General features: G+C 58.3%; 1 protein-coding gene across 1 annotated transcript; it reads right to left on the reverse strand.

Annotated features, from left to right (window-relative positions):
* Positions 1–112: 112 nt before the first annotated feature.
* On the reverse strand, positions 113–13,674 carry ARHGEF16 (Rho guanine nucleotide exchange factor 16). The gene is made up of 15 exons (XM_037379207.1): positions 13,655–13,674; positions 11,451–12,006; positions 10,721–10,772; positions 10,078–10,247; positions 9,466–9,522; positions 8,822–8,982; positions 7,621–7,773; positions 6,836–6,965; positions 6,062–6,136; positions 4,864–4,956; positions 3,994–4,148; positions 3,357–3,566; positions 2,910–2,983; positions 2,347–2,448; positions 113–1,895 (listed from the first exon to the last, which is right to left on the reverse strand). Exons 2-15 carry the CDS (start codon positions 11,979–11,981, stop codon positions 1,756–1,758), a joined length of 2,103 nt encoding a protein of 700 aa, XP_037235104.1. The 5' UTR covers positions 11,982–12,006; positions 13,655–13,674; the 3' UTR covers positions 113–1,755.
* Positions 13,675–17,231: the final 3,557 nt, after the last annotated feature.

Consider the following 17,231-nt stretch of genomic DNA (forward strand, 5'->3'; position numbering starts at 1 on the left):
AGCCTGAGCTGCAGCTCCGTGGCTCCTGGTACCTGCCTGGAGTAAACTGTACGTCTAAGCGTGGGACTGCAGCAACTTTGTACCTGTATTTTTTTATATCATCATTTTTTTTCCTGTTCATATTTCTTAATACAGTTTGTTTGTTTCCTCTTTTCATGTAGCTACTGTCTCTTTTTGGATCCCGCCTCCTCTAACTTAGCACTCATGAAAATTTTTAAATTCTTCCACAGTTAAGAGAAATAAACAGAAAGCCTCACCAAATCTCGTACTTAACCTTGTCTGTCTCAGTCGATTACACTTCAAATGTGTTGCAACTGACAGTGGATTTTTAGTCAGCTATTCTGCAGGATGCTTTCCTAGAAGCGCAGGTGTGGAGGCCAGAACGATGCTGCCAGCAGAAGGACGCTTGCTTTTCCGAGCTCGTGGTGGGGAAAACGGGCTCCCCAGTGTCCCCGCAACACGGAGCTGCATGCTCAGGGCCACCCGTTGCCACTAACAGGTTAAACACCGGGACCCACCGGTGCTGCTGACACTGCGTGCAGTTCCTATTTAGGCGAGGAGAACGCGGATTTCACTGGGCTCCAAGAATTTATTGTTAATCTAATTAATCTGTTGACAGTTTAATCAAAACAGCCACATCCCAACAATGCTGCCCCTGTGACTCCAAAGCCAGGCAGCACACGGAGCTGCCTCATCCTGAAATAGTAGGTGCTGGTTCCCCTCCACGAGGTGTGACTGGCTGAGCATCGAAGACCCCCAGCGGAGCTGCCCACCCATCTCCTGCCAGCGGCACTAAAGATTTGACCCATAAAAACCCCAGATGCAAACTGCTCCACTGTGACTAACGACCCTGCCTCAGCCCTCTTCAGCCCTCTTCGTTAATGACTTCTTGGTGCTAATCCTGAGGGAGAAGGGGAGGAGAGGGGACCATTCTGCTGTGGGAAGGCTGAGCTTTGACCCCCCCCCAAACTACATCCCTCTCCAGGAGGACCAAAACCCCTGCTTCTGCCTGGCCATCTCAGGAGATGGGAAGCGCAGCAGGGGGTACAGCACTGCTCCCTCTTGGTGTGCCTGGCTTCCTCGGCTGGCAGGACTCACAGATTGCTTCCCACTGGCCGGAGCATCCCATTCCTGGCCCCAGAGCTGACTCCAGAACAGCTTGGACTGCACCAGCCCCCAGCACCTGCCAGTTCAGCGTGGGACTGATGGGCGGTGGGCACCCTCGCCCTGTAGAGCGTGCACGAAAACCAAGAATAATTGTGGAGGGGGAGAGAAAAAAAAAGAAACAGGAGGGGAAAACGGGGTGAAGGAATAAGCCTAGCATATAGACTTAAGTTCCTAAAAAATTCTTGATTCAGGTATACACTCCCCATGTGCCGGGTCTTACCCCACAAGGCATGCAGCCAGTGAGAGGGAGAGAGACGGCGGCACGAGCCGCTTCACAGAGCCCAGAACCCAGCCGCAGCCTTTTCAACTTCAGCCAGCACCTTGGCTGCCTCTTGAAGCCTGTTCCAGGTCATTAATATGAGCTTTGGCCAGGAGCGCTCAAATGCCAGGTCTCACATTAATTAGCTGCTGTCACGGCCACTACAAAGGCCAGTGCGGAACGGTAAGATCTGCCGCCTGTGACAGCTCAAGGGAAATGAAATTCAAGAATAAAGGCTCTCCCACTCCCTTCTCGCTACGGGCTCAGTCCGCAGAGGTTTGAAGACCCCTGACACGCCACGGCAGAGGCACCTTCCCTGGGCCATGAGCCTACACATTGGTCTCGACGCGCAGCCGCTCCATCCGGCGGACGTTGCACTCCACCGCCGTGCGGCTGGTGATCTGCCGAGCGCAGGACTGGGGAAACCAGCCCCTCTCGCCGTCCCTGAGCCTCTCACCCCAGCACCAGCCTAGGAGGAGAACAGAGCTGGTCACACAACGAGGAAGGGCCAGGACTCCTGGGGATGCAGGTGGAAGCAGAGGGCTGCACCGCTCCCCTTCCCACAGCGGGGCCAGCTGGAGGCACCCGGGGAAAGCTTTGCAGGGGAGGAGGTTGTGGATTTACTGCCTGTTCTGGGGCTTATTTCAATTCTGAGGTCTCTGCTGCTGGTTGCCAGCCACAGCCTGCACACAGGAGGCACTGGTAAGCAGTGCAGCAGCCGCCCATGGCAGTGCCACCGTCATCAGCCTCTGGGGACCTGCTGGGACACAGAGCCAGCCAGCGACATGGACCCCACCAGCAGCTAGGGCTTCCTGGAGGCTTCCGAAAATTGCCAAAATCCCAGTTCAGTGGGATCACTGAAGCTTCCCCACACACAGCTCTGCCCAAGGTAAGCCTTCCACGCCGTGGCTGGCACTTACCATCCTCGCCCCCCAGCACGAGGACAACGTCTGCCTGCTGCAGGGAAATCTCGTCTGCCTGCTTAGCCAGGTAGGCGTGGGTGATCTCCACTTGGCTCAGCTCTGCAGACGACAGCAAGAGGACAACAGGGACCCAGTGAAAGGCAGGACCAGCACCCCTGTTTGGCGGTGCCCCCCTCCCCAGCCCAGCCTGGCTGCCCACCCCTCCAGGCTCCACCGCAAGTCCTGCTCCGTTCCCCTTGGCCTCTCCTGCTGCCCCCTCCAAGCACGAACGCGGGGAGGGAAAGCCAAATCCCAGCCTACCACCAGCCTGAGGCATTCCTGGAATTTCATTGTGCTTCCTAGGAAATGTATTTAAGGTTTATCGTGACTGATAACTTAATGGGAGGCAATGCCCAACGAGCAAGGCGCGGTACCCTGAGCTCCCCTCTCCATCCACACACATCCTCAGTTCCTTCTCCGGCAGGAGCAGGTAAGAACAGGGTAGAAACCTGCAAATGCTCCAGCTCAAACACAAGCTCTAATCCCCGCACAGCCAGCCCTGCCCTCCAGGATGCTGGTACCTCCTTTAGGAGTGGTGTCAGGCTTTTCCTTTCCTCTGTGCATCAGCGCAGCAATCCACCGGGCCCGGTCACTCCTGGCAAAGGGAAAGACCAGATTACAGAGAAAGCCTTAGAGACGGCATCCGTGTTGCCAGCAGTAGCTTGGAAATTTCCTGCAGGACAAGCATTTGATCAAGAGCATTCAACGTAAAGATACTTCACAAGCAGTACACACCACCCAGCTGCTTTGCTTAATTTGGACAGTGGAAGCGTTATATGGGAATTATAAGGGAAATCAGAGAGAGAAACAAACAGAGCAAGGGGAGAAGCCTGTGCAGGTCCCCCATTCCGGGAGGAGGAGTGGGGAGGGAAAGGGCGCTTTGCAGAAGCCTCAGGGGGATTTCCAGGGCACCAGTTTATCCCACAAACAAGAATGTGCACCCTGTGAAATCCCACCGGCCCACTCACAGTGTCTCTGCTGACAGCACAATCTCCTCCCGCTTGCCCTCGCTGTCCTTCTCCATCACCACCCGGAGCAGGTGCCCACCGGCTGTGCCGCGGGCTGTGCCACCGCTCCCGCTCTTGCCAGGAGGAGGGGAAGGTGGGTCTGCAGTCTCGATCTTCTCCACCATGACCTGGTCCAGCGTGGTGTAGTTCATGACGGTGTAGCTCTCCTCGCTGTGGCAAAGACGGGATCGGCAGCTCAGCCGCACGCAGCCAGAGAGAGGATACAGCTGGCGAGGACCCAGCTGCCGCCCAGTGCCAGCTCAAAGCCCCGGCAGGTGACGTTCAGCCGTCACAGTGAGGACATGAGCTGATGCCCAGGGGCAGGACATGGCTCTGTCACCTTGCCAGCAACCCACAAACAGAAGCAAGGCCACGGGCAGTGGAGCTGGGCGCTTCCCTTCTGGCTAACAAGGGACACTTCAATAAAGGTCAAAACGGGGAAATCTCAAGAATTTCTTAAGCTACACACTGCTTGGGCAGCTGAGGCTTTCACCCCCTTAGTTGTCTTCCAGGGAAAGGAAGCCACGTGCTGCTTGGGCAATGAGATTTTCATCCCCCTAGTTGTCTTCCCAGGAAAGGAAGCCCCTCTGAGCCTTACCTCTTCTTCTTGGTTATGATCAGGACGTCATTGAACAAGAAGAGGTAGCAGAGCCTGCCGGCGCCTCGGCGGAAGATGCCCACCTCTTCCGACAGCAGCAGGTGCAGCTCCCCCCGCTTCAGCAGCCAGCGGGAAGCAGAGATCAGCGGGAAAGGCTGAAACAGAACCAGGGGAAGTCTGACTTCATACCCCTCTCACAAGCGGCACGCAAAATCAAGCCAAGAAGCTGTATTTGAACTTGCAGCGGCCCCTGGGCTCGGTCAGGATGGACACATCACATGCTTTTAGATATCTTTTCCAGGAGGCAGGCGGGCAAGCGGAGCAGCAGTGCACCCCACTGCAGCCCATCTGGAGACGCAGCCCCCCCAACTGCGGCCGTGGGGCACAATGTCGAGGCTTTACTGCTGCCCTTGAGTGAGCTGCCCACATCTGACAGTCCGTACAGACAGACGAAGCCCCAGGTCTGTCTGGAACAAGACAGCAAGGGCAGGCATTGCTGCCAGCCGACCCACCCACGTAAAACCTCCTCTCGTCAGAGACGAGTCCAGCTCTCACCACTCGCGTGCAGGAGGTGAAAGCTCAGGGCAAGGCAGAAGAGACAGTGAAGGGTTGTGAGGGACAGCGGATTATCCAGGACTGAACCCTCCGAGCTGGCAGGGCAGGTGCCCAGACACTTCTATTGAAGTCAGAACAGCAGGAAGAACGGTCACCCCGGGCACGGAGCGGTGGTGCTGCTCCTGGCAGCAGCGATGCTGCGGCTGGCCAAGGCTTCCTGGAAGGATTCCCAGGACAGGTCTGACACGCCTGGGCTGGGCCACTCTAACAGCGCACCCCAGCAGATCTCCCCCTGCCACTTCCACAGGACCTCACCTTCTTTTTTCCAAATTCCAGCTGTTTCTGCAGGGTGTACATCTGCTCTGTCCTCTCCATAGCACGAGCTCCCTCATTGCAGTTCTTCACAAGCTAGAAGGAGAAAACCACCACAAGTGGAGAATGACGGGGTGCTGAGCCCATCCATCCCCCGCACTGGCACCAGTACTGCCGGCGAAGGCTGCCCTGCGTCCCCGGGCAGGGGGAACAGCCGGGTCCCGGCACCCGTGACAGGCAGCCGGAGGGTCCCCTGCCAGGGATCTCCAGCGGAGAGATGGCGCGTCTGCTCTGCCTGCAGAAGGACCAAAGTGAAACCACACCAACACCGAGCTTCACCGAGGGGCAAGAGGAAGAGGAAGACTCATCTGAAGAGAGGAGGTTTAGACAGGAGGATGAGCAATCAGACAGACGGAGGGGAGGACAGAAGCCTTCCACAGGCAGGGGAAGCAGCAGCGCCCTTTGCACCGCCGAGAGGGCGGCCGCGTGGCACCCCAGCCCCTCGCGCTGCCTGTCCCAAGCAGAGACCCCCCTGCCAGCCGCCCCCCCAGCCCACGGAAGGGTGGTCCCGCTGGCCCAGCCAAGGCAACATGCATTTTGTCCCCCCACTGGATGAGCGAGCAGGACAGACCATGAGTGGCAGGAGCGCACTGCCAAGAGCCGATCTTCAGGGACACAAAAGGAAGAGCTGCCACCGCCACTTTGGTGGCCATAACCTCCATGGTGCATTGCCTTGTGCGGATGACCACCAGGTGGGAAAGCAGATGGAGATGAGACGTGGGAGCAGGAGCAGCACACGGCTCATGACTGCTACTGCTTCTGCTGCTCCTTCACTCCTCCACGCTTTGCTTTGTTTACTGCTCCTTGCCTACATCTCCAAAAACCATGGCAAGTGTCGCAGCTCGCTGTCACCTCAAGGGAAGTTCTGAGAAAGGAGAGCACTAATGGAGAAGATGACACTGAGGGAAGGACAAAAGATGGGCCAAATAGGGAAGAAGAAAAGAAGTCAAGAAAAGGAAAAAACCCAAGATCAGGTGAAAAAGGTGACCAAGGGAGAAGACATGTACCCCCAGCAGCTATTTGGAGCAGAGAAGTCTCGAGTGAACCAACGCAGGGAGGAAAACCAAGAGGCCAGAAGGGCAGGGTGAGGGAGCGGTGCGCTGGGAGGAAGAAAGGTGGACGGCGGGCAGCCGGGCCTCACCTTGCTGATGGCTTTCAGCGCTTGGGTGGCAGCTCCGTACGCTGCAGTGCCTGCTTTTGTTTTTTGACAGAGGGTCTAGAATTTCAAGATAAGACGCTTTAGTGATATTGCAAGACTGCGCACCAACTGCTTCCCTGGGATTTCGGGATGCGACACGTGCTCGAGCTGTCCCCAGCTGCCAACCTGGCAGTGGGACAGGTCAGAGCCAGGTTTAACAGTGCTGGTAGCTGTGAAGCCAGTTTCTGCTGGGACTTTCCCATCAGATACGTGCCTGACCAACAACGTCACCCTGCACACGGGGCAGCCCCCCCAGCCCTCACCCCTGCAGCCTGTTACAGACTGGAAGCAGTTACTAGAAATCCCATACCCAGCAGCTTTGCTGTTTAGAGCTGCTGGGTCCCAAAGTCCTGGATTTCAGTGAAGACCTGCTTTCCCTTCCTGGGCCACCTGACCATTAATCAAAGAGGATGCTCATGCCACCACACCCTGGGTACCCAGATGCAGCACGGGGCACTGAAGTACCACATGTCACTCAGGTGGACAGTGCCGAGATGGGAAGCGTTATTCACAAAGCCTTAAGCTGCGCATCTGACACCCACGAGAAGCAGATCACTCTGGATCCAAATCCTGAATACAGGCTCGAGCATCCCAGCCTCAGCTCCCCATGGGATGGAAGGCCAAGCAGAAGGCTGTCCTGAGCTCAGCAAACCAAGAAGGGTATAAACAGTCACCTCTTCAGAGGGGCCAAGCAACGCCACAGTGTGACTTACTTACATCTAACAGCAGAGGAAGGCGTGTTACCCTCTGCATAGGGAGAATGAGAAATGAGATCATTGGCAGGCCTCCACATTCTGGTTTCCTTTCAATTTGTTTCAAGGTCTCTTTAAATAAGGGGTTTGTGGTTCTGGAACAGGACAAGAAAGCACCGTTAACTCTCTTCTTCAGTTATCAAGATTCTCCAGCAGCCTTCCCTGCATGGGAAATGCGGTGCAGTGACCGCTCTGCCTCTGGTGCTCCGTGGCAGGTGGCCACGCTCAGAGCACACAGCTGGGGCAGAAAATGGACTGATCCATTAAGCAGGCGATAGAAAAGCACGTGGAGATGTTGAGTCCACTGGCAGAAGGGTAATGCCATAGATGTGCCAACAGCGGACACAAACGTGACCTGTACCACCAGTATGATGGGGAGAACAGCCTCCATACAAGTCCCTAACACACCCCATATGTGTTATTGATGTATTTGATATATATATATATAGATGTATATTATAAGACCTGCCTGACTTCAGTACATGGTAGCATCACCCCCACTTATCCTCGTCCTTCTTACAGCACAACTCAAATCATGTCCTAATCACCCTGCACAGACACACTGAGGTTTAGAAGTTGACCTCTGCTCAAAAAGCAGACAGCCTTCCCTAGGGAAAAGGAAACAGCCACAGGGAGCCACGTGCAGGTCACGGCCCCATTTGCCCCATGTGCAGCCAGCCAGCCCCCCTGCAGCCCGGAGACCCCTTGCAGGCAACCTCTTTGCAAGTCCAAGCCCTCAGCAGTACTCACAGCAGCTTCTGAAGTGTCCTCTGCTGGTAGACTTCATTGGAGCAGTAGCTGATGTAGGGATTGAAGTGGTTTGAGGCGTGTTCTTCCACTATGTCACTGATGTCAGGCATTAGAACGTTTTCCTGGTGTCGCTTCTCTAAGTCTTCAAAGAAGCTAAGGAGAGAATTTCAAGTAACTTCACTACACGACCCATAAGGGCTGGACAAACTGAACAGATGTTTAACAACGCTCCCACTGCAACTCTTCCCATTTTCCCAGAGGGTCCCTTCTGCACAGGTCAGCTCCGTGCAGCGGAGACAGCCACATCCCCAGTGTGGCTCCCAGCAGCTCCGCTGCAGAGATGGGGGACGCAGCTCCAGAGCTTCCCCGGCCCCCAGATGCACACGCTTCCTCCGTTCCCGCACAAGATCCCTCCTCCGCTTTAGCTCTCTGGGAAAATTAATTTCTGCCCCATCAGGGCCGCTCCTGCCCAGCTGTGGGAAGCCGCAAGCCCTCGCCGCCCCCGCAGCAGTTCCCAGGCCTGCTGCAGCCCTGCCTGCGCTCTCCTCCGGCTGCTTTCCCACACGGACACGGCTCGCCGGACGCCCCCAGCACTGGCTCCCGGGGTGTTCGCTCCCCTCTCCCCGGCAGCAGAGCCCACGCTTGCGCCGGCTCTTTGAAGGTGCCATTGCAGTTTTGGCACCGCAGCAATCCCCAGCCCGCGCTTCGGAACAGCAACTTCGGAGCAGCCACAGCAACTCGGCTGCCCCATGCCCCAGCCTCAGCGGCCCCCGCTTTCGGCCACGCCAGAGCTACCGGCTCCCCCTGCCCGGCTCCCCAGCCCAGAGGCAAAGGGAGGGACCACCGCTGTGGCAGAGCCGGGCACCCGAGGAGGAATTTTCAGGCAAAGCAGAGCAGGGGGATGGGACTCAGCCAGCTTTTGGTGCCCCATTGCAGCCACAGGGCTGAGCACCACTGTAATAATCCAGTAAAAAACTGGGTGTCAGGATAACAGACATTTCCACTAGACATTTGAGTGCCAAGCGTGTAACAGCAGGAAGGAGCTGCTCGGCAGCGTGCCACGGCACAAGGCACTAGGCGGGATGTCCCAGTACCACCAACTATCCAAGGGACGGTTGTTTTCAATGGGAAACAAACAGAGGTCAGAGCCCCCCCTCCAGACCTGCCTGGTCCCAACCCCCCGCCGACGGCCCCCACTTGCCTCGTGCTGACAGTCAGGATGTCGCTGATGTTGGAGAAGAGGTGGTGATGCTCCGTCTGCGTCATGGTCTCCTTCAGCTCCTCTGACCTCATGAAGTGGCACACCAGGATGCCCAGGCTGTGCATGTAGGAGTACTCAGAAGTGATGATCTCAAACATTGCCTGAAAAAAGCAGGGCACTGGAGATGTGACAGCACAAACTGACAAAACAAGGCAGTGAATTAAAACTTGCTGTATCTTATTTACATTCGGTTGGCACGAAGCCACTGGAAATAGCTTCGATCCAACAGTACGGCATTGCCTCTACCATCTCAGGCACTGCCTGGCCTACACCAATAACTTCAGCGTGGTTTAGGACACTCGGTCATTAACAAGCCCCAGCACTAAGACATTTCCCCTTCCAGTGGCTATTTCCCATCAGCATCCAGAAGAGTTGCCTGCCTCCCTGCCAGGACACGGGGATGAGCCCTCCCAGCACCACCCAGTCCCAGAGCTGGAAGCAGCAGCACAACAAACCCCATAGGCAGGAGCTGAGCCCTGCTCCGCGCCGACCCCTGGGCTCGGGGGCTCAGACATGGCCACGCGCGTCCCTGCTGCTATCGGCGCTTACGCCGCACTCCTGGGCATGTCTAAGGCTCCTCTCACCTCCTGCCGTTTGCGCTCTTCAGGGGATATCTTTCGCAGGATGCCCGCTTCCAGCACCTGTGGGCGAGAGGCCGGGATTAATAAATAAATAAGTAAATAAAGACAGACGACTTTAAGATCCCTTCCAACCCAAAACCATCACAAGATTCTACGCTCGCAGCCGCCTCCACGGCCACCGGCGGTCCTTGCACGCCCTCTAGTGCGGTCCGCGGCTGCGCCCACCCCGCGCATCCCACCAGCGCAGCTCCCACCGCAGCTGCCAGCCCACGGCGGTTCGCTGATGCTGCTCCACGGGAGGAGACCACCCTCCCGAGGGCCAGCGGGGAAAGCCTTCCCCTGTCTGTGGGTGAAGCTCCCGCAAGCAGCGGCTCAGCCGGCATCCCAACGAGCCTGGGCAGGAACCTGCGCGTCCCAGCCGGGGCTGGACAGCCCCAGAACATCCCACTGCAAAGACTAATACCGCAGAATTAGCCCCTCACAGCTTGTCTGGTAGCTCGGCAAGCTTTTAAAAGACATGCAGCTGGGGCTGCAACACAACTCGAGCACCGGAGCAGCCTGTGGCGAGGGCAACCGTGGCCTTTGGGACCCTCCGGGCTGGGCTGCTGCCCCTACCTCTGGGAGCTGGCTCCAGGTCACCTGCGCCGGGCGATAGCTCTGCACCACGATAGCGGCATCCGGACGGGACGGCTCTTCTGGGATGGGTTCCTCCAGCAAATCCTCATCTGACTCATGGCCGATGGAGTTCAGACCTCTCTCACGGATTTCCTGATACAGCCGGGGCTCTGCAGAGGAGAAGGCATGAGGTCAGTGAAGCCTGTCCCAGCTGCAGCCCATGGCTCCCCTTCCCAGCACCACCTCACCCCGTCGGCCAAAAGCCCTGCCATGAGCGCCAGGGCCAGGAGCCAGCACCTCCCTGCTGAGGCTGGACTTTGCACCGATCAGCCAGCAGCTCCTGCTCCTGACAGCTTCCCACAGCCACACACCGCACACAGCTCTCCCCCGTCTGCCCAGAGCAAGCCAAGCCGGGAGCGAGCACGGCCGCAGCCTGAGCATCACCGTGCCCCTGGGAAAGCAGGGCTGCAATGCTCCTCTTGCAGGTGGGGAAACAGAGGCAAGAGCAATGGCCCCAGGCCAGGGACAAGCGGCAGCACACGTGGCAAAGGGACTTCTAGGGATTCACATCCCCAAGAAGTGCCCTGCGAGGCTGGGGGACGCCAGAGCCGGTGCTCTTGGTAAGACGGGAGGCAGCACTCACGGTCCTTGAACGAGCCGCCGCGCTTCTGCACCCGCCTCCGCCCAAAGGTTCTCTGCAAGAGGAAGAGGAGAACACACCGCAGTTACTGTATTTCTGTGGCCCTGGGAAGCGTTTAGCACCTTCAGGGAAGGGAAGGTACCTGCGCAGCCAGTCAGCAAATACCACCCCGTTCTTTCAGCCCAATTTTTCTTAGCTTTTGTTTGCCTTACCAAAGTGACTCAGCTTTCACCTTGCGTTATCGGGGTCACCATCTAAGCCATTCTGTAGTTACACCGCTGCCTTTCACATCTATCTGCCTCACACCTGGACTTTGCCTGCACTGGAGTCTCCTTTTCCCCAGACCGGCTTCACCCATGTTTATGTACAACCAGCCGCCATCTCGGAGCCACACACCCGGCCAGCCCCACCCTGCAAACATGCCCGCAGCTGCCTGCCGACAAGCGGGGGCCCCGGCACAGCCAGTCTCCCCCCCCTAGAGCCATGTCAGCTCTTTCCAGGCTCTCTGGGGACCTACAGCATCTGCGGGGCCATGCACGCTTCCCAAGGCACAAGTCACATCAGCAGGCTTGGCAAGCCCTGCCAGCTCCACGCCGGGCTCACGCAGCTCTGTAACCCACAAGAGCTGCAGGAAAAGGGCTCTGCGGGTCCCCAGCAGCAGCACATCACCAGGGAAAGCAGGGCTCCATCTCCACCCCAGAGCAAGTGGGCAACAGTGGCTGCAGAAACCCACCTTGTTCCTGCCGGGGCTGCGGGCAGGCAGGGCGCTGCCCTCCTCTGACACGGGTTTCAGCGAGGGGATGGTGGCCACCGGCTCCGGCTCCGTGCCCAGGCCCTTCATGGCCGCGCGATAGGACATGTTCCTCAGGTTGCGCTTCAGCCCCGCTCCACCATCATCCTCCACCTCCGGGGAGAGGCTGGGGACGGACACCCGCTTCGTGTCGGGGCCCAGGGGCTCCCGGCTGGACCCAGCCACCCCGAGGCTCTGGTGCCGGCAGGGGTTGGTCTTGGTCTTGGTGGAGACAGCCAGGCTTTTGGGGATCAGCTGCTGGGTTCCCACCTTCAGCGCAGCCGGGCTGTCCGTGCTGAGGACAATGCGGTGGGGCTCGGCCGAGGTGGGAGAGGTGGCTTCGGGCACCGTGGTGGAGCTGGGCCTCCTGGGGAGGTAGGTCGGGCTGGGGGGCTCCGGCCGCACAGGGTGGCATCGGTACTCCAGGAGAAAGGTCTTGTCGTCCACAAAGCTGCCAGGGGGGCTCTGAGACATGGTGGCGGCACAGTGAACCAGAAAGCTGCATAAGACAGAGACAGACGGCTGAGCACCTTCTTCCAGCATGGCAGAGGGCATTTCTGCAGCCACGGCCAACGCACCGATGCGCATGGGGAACCCCTGGACAGTGCAGGACCCAGGCTCCGCTCTCCCCAGGCGCTGCAGGCGGGCAGAGCCCATACAGACACCCCCTCACTGCCCGCGCATCCCTCAGAGCCGGGCTGGTGGCTCCTGACACCCGTGCCCAGTTTCAGGCAGAGCAGTGCAGGATGCGGCCAGGCACTGGGAAGCAGCCAGGGCAGGCCTGGAGCCCTGCTCCTCCTCCGCCACATCTCCATGTCCCCTCGAAACCCCCTTCAGGGACTAGGGGTGCTACCACCCAAGTCACCAGGGCCACCCTTTACCTTCCTGGCCTCCACCCCCCCAGGCTGACGTGCCGTGCGGACTGGTACCTGTCCCAGACCCCCCGGGGTGGCTGCACAGCACCACAGGCACCGTCTCCGTCCCCACAGCTCCTCGCCCCAGGCGAAGCGTACCGAGCTCCTCCTGTGCCACACCACGTACCCAGCACCCACAGAGCAAACAGCCCACAGCCCCTCACACCCACCGCCCACCCCATTGCACCATTTGAGGAAAAACCCCTGGTTTAATCGCTCTCAGCCACAACCTTGCTGCGTGCCATCGTCACCTCTGGCCGCTCCCTCGCCAAGGCCACAGACCAGGGACAGATATTGCAGCAGGAAGGTGCTGCCCTGCACCGGGGGGGACCCGCCAGAGCCCCGACAGCAGCTCCCCAGGGCAAGGTGCCCCCATTTCCCTGCCCTGGGCCCAGGGGCATGTGCCCCTGGCCAGGGGGCTGCCTGACAGCCCCTCAGGAGCACTGCCTTCTGCTCGTCACCCCTGAGCTGAGGACCACGTGTGCCCTCGGCACAGCACCCAGCACCAGCACCCAGCACCCAGCACCAGCAGCAGGCATGCCTGCAGCCAAGGTGCTGCGTGCTGCCAGCTCCTCCGGCACTGCACAGCGACATGGGACCCCCTGCCATGGGAATCCCCCACCATGGAACCCCCCTCTTCCCCCATGGGAGACCCCCCCGTCATGGGAATCCCCCTCCAAGGGACACAGCCCCTCCCATAGGGCCCCCCTGCCATGGGAGTCCACCATCATGGGACCCTCTCTTCTCCCATGGGACCCCCCCTCCATAGGGATCCCTCTCCAAGGGACCCCCCCCCCCACGGGACCCCCTGCCATGGGACTCCCTCTCCCCCATGGGACTCCCCTACCCACAGGAATCCCCCACCATGGGACCTCCCATGAGGACCTCCCCTCCCCCGTGAGACCCCTCCCTCCGCCACGGGACTCCCCCACCCACGGGAGCTCCCCCTCGCCCCCCCCACCCCTGCCGCATCACGGGTGCAGGGCGCAGGGGGTCCCCTCGGCCCGGTAACTCCCGCGCCCCCCAGCCCCGCGCAGGCAGCGGGGCACAGCCGGGGGGGCAGCCCCGGCCCGCTGCGGCCACAGAGATCCCCGGGACGGGCGGGCCCAGCGGGCGGCCGAAGCCCCCCCGGCTGCTCCCAGCGCCGGGACCCGCCTCCCCCCGGGGCCCAGCGCGGCAGCCGGGCCCTGCCCGCACCCCCCGGCGGGAGGCGGCCGCCCGCCCCGCACCTACCCGCGCCCCGCGGAGCCCAGCGCGGCGGCGGCCGGGCCGCGGCGGGGGCGGGCTGGGGCCGCCCCGGGGAGGGACCGGCAGCGGCCCGGCCCCCTCGGCCGGGCGGGGGCGGAGGGTCCCGGGGCGGGGCGGTGCCGCTCGGCGGGAGGATGCGCTCGACCTGCGCGCCGTGCCGGGGCCTGCCGGGCCGGCGGGAGCGAGCAGCCCCCTCCCCCCCGGGCCACCTGCCGGGGCTTGTCGCCGGTCCCCCGAGTCGGGGCTTGCGCAGCGCCGCCCTGCGCCCCGGGCTGTCCCCAAGGTCACTGAGGTCACAGCGTTCTTGGGCATCCCCCTCCCCCGTGTCAGGGGGTGACAGACCCCCCGCTCCGGCCCCGGTCGGTCGGGCCACCCGCACCCCGCTGCTCCCGCAGGGGCGGCTGCTCGCTCGCCCGGACGGCGCCGCCGCTGGCCCAGCGCCCTCAGCCCGCCGGGCCGGGCCCGGGCTGGGAAGGGACTGGAGCGGGCCGGGAGCGGGCCGGGCCCGGGCTGGGAGCGGACCGGGAGCGGACTGGGAGCGGGCTGCTGCGGGGGCGCGCCCGGGGATGCACTTCGGGACCGCGCTCGGGGCTGCGCTCGGAGGTCGCCGTGCCCGGAGGTCGCCGTGCCGGGCCGGGCCGCCGGCAGCCCCAGTTCCCGCTGCCCCGAGCGGCTCCCGCGCGCTCCCTGGGAACAGCCCCTTCCCTGACCTTCTGCCGCCCCCCGCCCCGGTTCTCCCCATCCCCACAAACGGGCCTTTTTCTCGCTGATCTGTGGTGAAGCTCAAGTGCTTTCTGGATGACAAAGTCCACTTGTCAGCAAAAGCCTTTTAAAAGGCTCCGTTCTCCTCTTGCCGCGGCCTGCCTGACAATCCCTCTATTATCAGGGCTTTCTTATCCCACAGATTTTTTTCCCCCCTTCGCTCCGGGGCTAATAAGGAGCAAGGCTGCCAGCCGTCACGGCGGGGCTGAGGGTTTCTGCTCCAGAGTTCAGCCGCTGAGACTGAAACCTTCCCCGGCAAACTCCAGGGAAGGGCTATTATGCTGGATGTGGGATGCCATCATTTGCTCCCGATGAATGACTTTTTGAGCAGAGATCATTCAGCAGTGCGGTAATGCACGGTGTTAGCGCAAAGACCCTGCTTTCAAGTCATTTCTGCTCCCAGGGCCCCTGCTGAACCATCTGACCGCTATCACTAGATAGTTCACCAACTCTCAGCTCATCGTTGTGAAAGGAAATATCCTTGACGTTTTCAGATAATGCTTCATCCCAGCCCGTCCCCCCACCCCAGAACATCCTCACTCTGCCCCACACAAGCTCCCCAGCGAGAAGAACGCATCCCTCCAGCGGGATGCTGGCATGGCTCAGCAGCACCGCCTGGTCCTCCCGGGCCCCGGCAGCAAGGAGGGGTGTCCGTCATTTCATTTCAGGGTCTGTTGTTTCATTTCTTGAAGGTCTTTTGAAGTCTTACAAGCCAAGTACATAAAGTACCCGACAGCAAAGCGAGAGGGCTCCTCAGCGTTATGCCATATTCTTCACCGTGGAACCCTCCTGCCAGCTCTGGATGGCACGAGCGCCGGCAGCCATCCCGTGTAGCCCTTGGACGAGGACAGAAAGGTGCTGCCAGCCCCACCAGGGCTCCCTGCTCACCCCCCCACCTCCCTGGAAACCAGCCCCCCCATCAGAGCAAGACCAAAGAACAGGCAAGCGAAACCCACGGGCGAGGGTGGGAAGTGCCATGGAGCCTCACGGGCTCGCCGGGAGGATGCGCGGCACGGCAAGCAGCCGAGGCGGTGGTGGACCAGCTTCCTTCTCCACCTGAACAAGCCACCTGGGAAGAAGAGGGGTAAAAGCTGTTATTTTTGCAGCCTATAAAGATTTGGAAATCCAATTCTTCATCAGACTGTTTCTTCCCGTCAAACACCCAGCTCGCTGCTCCTGTACAGGGTTCTCAGTGATGTTCCCCTTCAATTCCCCGAACACCCTCATGCTGCTCCTGTATACTGTTCTCCTTCTGTGACGTTCCCCTTCAGCTCCCGGGCTCGCTTGGCCCTGCTGCACCTTCACAGCCTCCCGTTAGCACAGCCAGCAAGTCACTCCCACCCCCCCACTGCGCATGCCGCTGCGTCTCCACCACTCCTCCAAGAAAAAAAGCTCACAGGACCATGGCTTATAAAAGCACACAGGTTTATTGCATATCAATCTCATGTATAAATTCATTGTAGCATTGGAAAGATTACATTTGGTATACATTCCTATTCTACAGCATTAACCTCAAAATCAGCTTTTTCTATTCATTATTTTAAAGGAATTTCTCTACACAAGTACATTGTCTTTTTATCACAAGCATCAAAATGAAATTTGTAAAACGCTTTTTTAATTATTTTCTACACTTCATATCTTTTATTTCATTATGCTCCCAACAAAGCGATTTCATATTAATTAATAACTGCCAACACTTTTTTTTTTTTTCCTTCCTTGGCAGTTCAAGGCTTCTAGCCTCGGACGCAAAATCTAATCACATATACAATAAGTGCATCTACGGAATTTTTTTCTTTTTAATAAAAATTTCACAAACAGACACAATAATGACTGCTAAACACAAGTCATGCACAGTTTACTTATAAACATAACAGAAGCAATATACAATCAAGAATGATATGGAACAAGCACCATCCTCTTTCTCAATGTTTTTTAAACATATGAAAACCAGACATTTACAATTGATTTTAAAAAACACTATACAGTTCTAAAGCAAGAAAAAAACAAAACAAAACCAAACCCAAACCCTAAATCATATCTGTATTGTAACAATGGGAAAAGGAATGACATAGGATGCACAGATTCATGATTCTTGCAAGCACAATATATATATGTTTTAAATTACATCTTCTGCAGGCTGGAAATGACATCAGGGCAAAACATCTCTTGCTCTGAAGAGAGCAACGAGAATGTAAAATACATTGAGAATTACTTTCAGAATTACTTTGTTCACATGTGAATTGCACATTTGGAAATCAAAGCTGCCTTTTTTTTCCGTTTTCATTCTTTTTCCAAAGTGGTAACAAGAAGTAATGACAGAAGAAAAGAGAAAAATAATCTTGGAATCATTCAATAGCATTTTAGTCACAGTATCACTCAACACTACAGAGAAAAAGTGTCATGGCTTTTGTGAAAAGCACTACTGACCATCGTCTGGGAGCAGAGGGTTTTGCCCTTACGTTACCAGCACTGATCGAGCGGACCGCATCGCTCCCCGCCCATCTTCCAACAGGCAGAAACGGGCAGGTTCCTACACCGTGATGCTTTCCCTCTTCCCCCGCCACACACACACACACAAAATACAGCATGTAAAAGTCGAATGTAAGTCAGCAGATTGAAATCGGCCGAGGGGAGTGGGCTCACAATCCAGTGCTTTGATGCTTAGAGTCAAACGTGTTCATGTCATTGTGCAAGTGCTTTTCAAAACGCTTCAGATGAAGTGAAAAAGAAGCCGTTTCAAGAACGTCTGTTGAAAGTCTAAGTGCTGGTTAGGGAGAAATCGAAAGCTTCCACTAGTTTG

This window comes from Falco rusticolus, chromosome 3 (assembly GCF_015220075.1).
Source record: "Falco rusticolus isolate bFalRus1 chromosome 3, bFalRus1.pri, whole genome shotgun sequence".
In the NCBI taxonomy this organism is placed as follows: Eukaryota; Metazoa; Chordata; class Aves; order Falconiformes; family Falconidae; genus Falco; species Falco rusticolus.

Excerpts from the sequence above, each read along its gene's own strand:
- ARHGEF16 (XM_037379207.1), bottom strand. The coding sequence starts at position 11,981 with ATGTCTCAGAGCCCCCCTGGCAGCTTTGTGGACGACAAGACCTTTCTC. Across the intron at positions 10,248-10,720 it reads CGGCGGCTCGTTCAAGGACC|AGCCCCGGCTGTATCAGGAA; the intron begins GTGAGTGCTGCC and ends TCTCCTCTGCAG. Across the intron at positions 1,896-2,346 it reads CGTGCTGGGGGGCGAGGATG|GCTGGTGCTGGGGTGAGAGG; the intron begins GTAAGTGCCAGC and ends TTCTCCTCCTAG.